Source organism: Triticum dicoccoides, chromosome 3B (genome assembly GCF_002162155.2).
Source record: "Triticum dicoccoides isolate Atlit2015 ecotype Zavitan chromosome 3B, WEW_v2.0, whole genome shotgun sequence".
In the NCBI taxonomy this organism is placed as follows: domain Eukaryota; kingdom Viridiplantae; phylum Streptophyta; class Magnoliopsida; order Poales; family Poaceae; genus Triticum; species Triticum dicoccoides.
In genome coordinates, this window is record NC_041385.1 from 671054967 (window position 1) to 671059097 (window position 4131).

Consider the following 4131-nt stretch of genomic DNA (forward strand, 5'->3'; position numbering starts at 1 on the left):
GGTGGAAAAAATTCACCAAAATTCTCTAACTACAACAAATAACATACTCCCTCTATTCCTAAATATAAGACCTTTTAGAGATTTTCAATACGGACTACATATGAAGCAAAATGAGTGAATCTATATTAAATACGTCTATATATATTCGTATGTATTTTATATTGAAATTTCTAAAAAGAATTATATTTAGAAACGGAGGGAGTACACACAACGCGTCACTTGTCACCATCACTAGAGAAAATGGAATGATCTTTGAAAGGTTCCTATTTCACGACTAGGACAATGCCCGTGCGTTGCAACGGGATATAAATATTTTAGTATGTTAGCTTGTCATTTATCTGTTCATATTAATTCGATTGTGTAAATAAATGTTTATCAAATTCGGCTCGTGGTTTAGCTTATATTTTGGTGAGAAGTTTGGTAAGTAAATTAAATAGAATTGATTTAGAAGTCAAGTAGATTAAAGTGATTGAGGGAAGGTTGAACGAAGGGGTAGTGAAAACAAAAGTGATACATGGAACCCTATATTCTCTTTAATTACTATGAATAGTAATAGTTAATGATTCGTGCGTTGCAACGGGAGCCATATATATTTTGATGGTTCAACATCTATAATATATAGCTTTAGCTTCATCGTGCACATCACACAATATTGTGTTCCTTTACTACTAATTTAATCTTCTTCTTCTCCTCCTCCATCCACTATCTTCGCCTCTCCACCTCTCGAATCCAAGTTCGCCGCGTTTTTCACTAGTGCTCTGGGTCAACCTCGCCTTCATGAGTTTTTATATCACACACACGTATAACCCTACAATCCTAAATTTCAAGAAAACGTTCACCAAATTGCACAAAGAAACAACATCTAACAAACTGTTTTGAAGACTCGCATGTAAAAAAAACTGACTTATTGTAGAAAGAATATATCAAAAACTCATGAAGGCGAGGTTGACCCTGACAACTATTTTGATTGAGTAGGTTATTATATATGATGATTTCTAATAAAACTTTGACACAAAAGAGGATACACCATATTCGAATGCACATGGCGTAATGCATGTAAAATAAACATTTTAAATATCAAATATTTGTATGATAGCTGAATGCCCGTGCCTTGCCACGGGACAAATTTAAGTTTGTTCAAAAAAAATGTTGAATAGAGTAGGCAATATATATAATTCCCACATTTGATAATTCCCATATCAATTATGCACATACATTTCTCAAAAATGAAACAAATACAAGCTTTAAGAAATAAAAAGAATTAAGTTCTCATGTGTCCATAAGAAAGCGGCTAAGATCAACATACTTCTTGACCAGTACCATCTTATCACCAGGCATACCCACAAACGGCATGAACTAAATCCTAGGTCTGCAGTTGTATGTACTATATATATTTTATTTTTGTGAAAAATACTATAAGACACAAAGCACCTATGATCTTCAGGAATGGACATCTGCTCTGTCGTTAAAATGTGTGCATCATGTCCAACTTGGCAGGATCTACAGAGGATAATCATTTTCTCACAGTCCATGGAAGACAATTTTCTGCAACCGACCGACATCTCATGGAATAATACCACATGTTACAAGGCAAAAACTTGGATTACCATACAATACTGCCTCGTCCTAAGCAGCCGGCCTCTCCAGATCTCCAAGACGTGCCTTCTCCACAGATAACCCCTCCTCGGATTCTTGTAATCAGGACAGAGGAGATGGATGTTATTGGACAAAACACAGCCAAATCTCTTCTATGTGGAGAGAAAGAAACACGTACCTGCACTTGTAGTTGTGCAGCGCGAAAAGAGCTAGCACCGGCTAGATGCCCTCGGTGGCCTCCCTCCTCCCAATGACGAGCTCCTACGGCCGCGCCCGCTGCAGCTCGAGCCGCCGCCTCATCTCTCCAAACATATGTTGTATGTTGGCAGACGCCTCCTGCGGGGCCTTTTTTTTTCTTTGCGGGTGCCTCCTGCACGGCCCTGGCATGGCCTGCATCCCTCTTACTCGCCTTGGCTGAATCAGCAGCGGCCCGGGCTACGACATGAGACTACTCATTCCCGCTGGGCAACCTCCTCCTGCGCAGCCATAGCGGCGCCTCCCGCTGGGCAGGAAGCGGTTGTGGGACTTGTTCCCGTTGCATGGCCCAGGGTCTTCCTCCTCAGCATCGCTGTCGCTTCGCGGCGATACCTGCCTTCCCCATCTGACGGGAATGTTGGATCTGAATCCACCGTGGGGTTTGGGAGAGGGGAGATGGGGCGCCGGGGTAGATGGAAGAGGACGTAGCTGGCAGCGAGGATATCCCGAGACAGATTTTGGGAACGGGCCCCGGTGATTTCGGGGGCGATTAAGGAGAGAGAACACGACTTAAGATGGAATCAACGGACGAAGCGGAGAAAGGCGAGCTGAAGTGAGAGGTCGGACGAAATTTAGCGACGTAAGAGGGGAGACGGAACCTTACTGTTCTTTTAGGTAGTAGAGAGTAGAGATACATAATCATTCGCGGGATCAACCATTGCAGCCGACCGGCAAAACAACCGTGGAACCGGTCTTGGGGAGGCCTTTGGGCCGGGCTGGGCCAGGCTTTATGCGTATGTTGAGTTGCCTCCTTGTTTTCCAAAAAAAAAAAACAAATTGCCTCCACCTCCAATCGCTTCTCTCTTATTGTCCTTGGATGGACGATGAGATGTGCAAGATCACCGATTCACGTGAAGCGAGCTAGGCGACATCCAAAAGCAAGTGGCGCCCGTTGGTCCGTGAACCGATGCTCATCAAATTCGATCGTTCCAACAGCAAAAGATCGATCGAAGCAAGCATGCATGTCTCATCCCGGACCCGGAGCATCTGTATATATACATGCCAAATCTGGGGGGAGTTACACCCATCCATTCATGTGCGAGCTCTGAAGCCCTTCACACACACTACTGAGTACTGACAGTGACTGAGGGACAGCATGGCAACAATGGCGCCCTCACCTGCTCTGCTGCCACTGCTCCTGCTCCTGCCCCTGCTGCTCCTCTCCGTCGCATGTACTGCAGGCGCAGCGCCGGCAGCAACAGCAACGGTGCCAACGATACCATCTCAGCCCGGCAAGCCGAACTCGAACAACAAGCAGAAGCAGGGGGGCGCGCCACTGGGGCCGGCGGTGCGCGCGCTGGTGCAGTCCACCTGCAACGCCACCACCTACTACGACCTCTGCGTGGCCGCGCTCGTGGCGGACCCCGCCAGCTCCACCGCCGACCTCCGCGGCCTCTGCGCCATCGCCGTCTCCGCGGCGGCAGCCAACGCCTCCGCCACCGCGTCCGCGCTTGCCAACACCACCTGGGCCGCCTCGGGCGCCCCAGAGACGGGCAGCGACGGGCGCGCGCAGCAGGTGCCGGCGCTCCTGATGAGGACCTGCGCCGGCAAGTACGGCGAGGCGCGGGAGGCGCTGCTGGAGGCCCGGGAGTCGGTGGGCGAGGAGGCGTACGACTACGCGTTCGTGCACGTGGGCGCCGCCGCTGAGTACCCCGCGGTGTGCCGGACGCTGTTCCGGAGGAAGCGGGTGCCCTACCCCGTGGAGCTGGCCCGGCGGGAGCAGGCGCTGGAGCACCTCTGCACCGTCGTCATCGACATCATCACGCTCCTCGCCTAGCCTGCCACAGCCCCCTTGATCCCGCCTGAACGTATTCTGTTTTGTCGGTGTGATTCATGTATGGCACGCATCACAATTTTAAATTTCCCGTTAGATGAATAATCGCATGCGGTTTGGCATGCAGATTAGGTACTCCTGTAGCAGCTACTTCCACTGTAATATCACTGTAATATCGAGCGTAAACCGGAGTGTACTGGCACTACTACTACTGTAACTTTGAAAGTGCATGTTGGCACACAGAATTTGAGTTCAGGGTTTCCCGCAAAGAAATAAAAAGATGGATCCAAGACTGAGATGTCGAGACAAGGCGGGCAACGGCCATTAATGAAAAGGTCGATCACATACTTTTCTTTTTTGACGCCATCCGCATACATGTTGTCTCTACTGCTTGGAGAGGAATATGTCTGTCTTCATGGCGGCATCCCCACTCGTCTTGTTCAACGATTGCATGGGCTGTCTCCTGTGTGGATGAGGCCCCAGCGAACCCATGGTGAACGAGTGCC

At 48.6% G+C, this 4131-nt stretch overlaps 1 protein-coding gene across 1 annotated transcript; it reads left to right on the plus strand.

Annotated features, from left to right (window-relative positions):
* The first annotated feature begins 2842 nt into the window (after positions 1-2842).
* Positions 2843-3921, plus strand: LOC119277752 (pectinesterase inhibitor 28-like). Its single transcript, XM_037559069.1, has one exon. It carries the CDS (start codon positions 2948-2950, stop codon positions 3626-3628), a length of 681 nt encoding a protein of 226 aa, XP_037414966.1. The 5' UTR covers positions 2843-2947; the 3' UTR covers positions 3629-3921.
* The last annotated feature ends 210 nt before the right edge of the window (positions 3922-4131 follow it).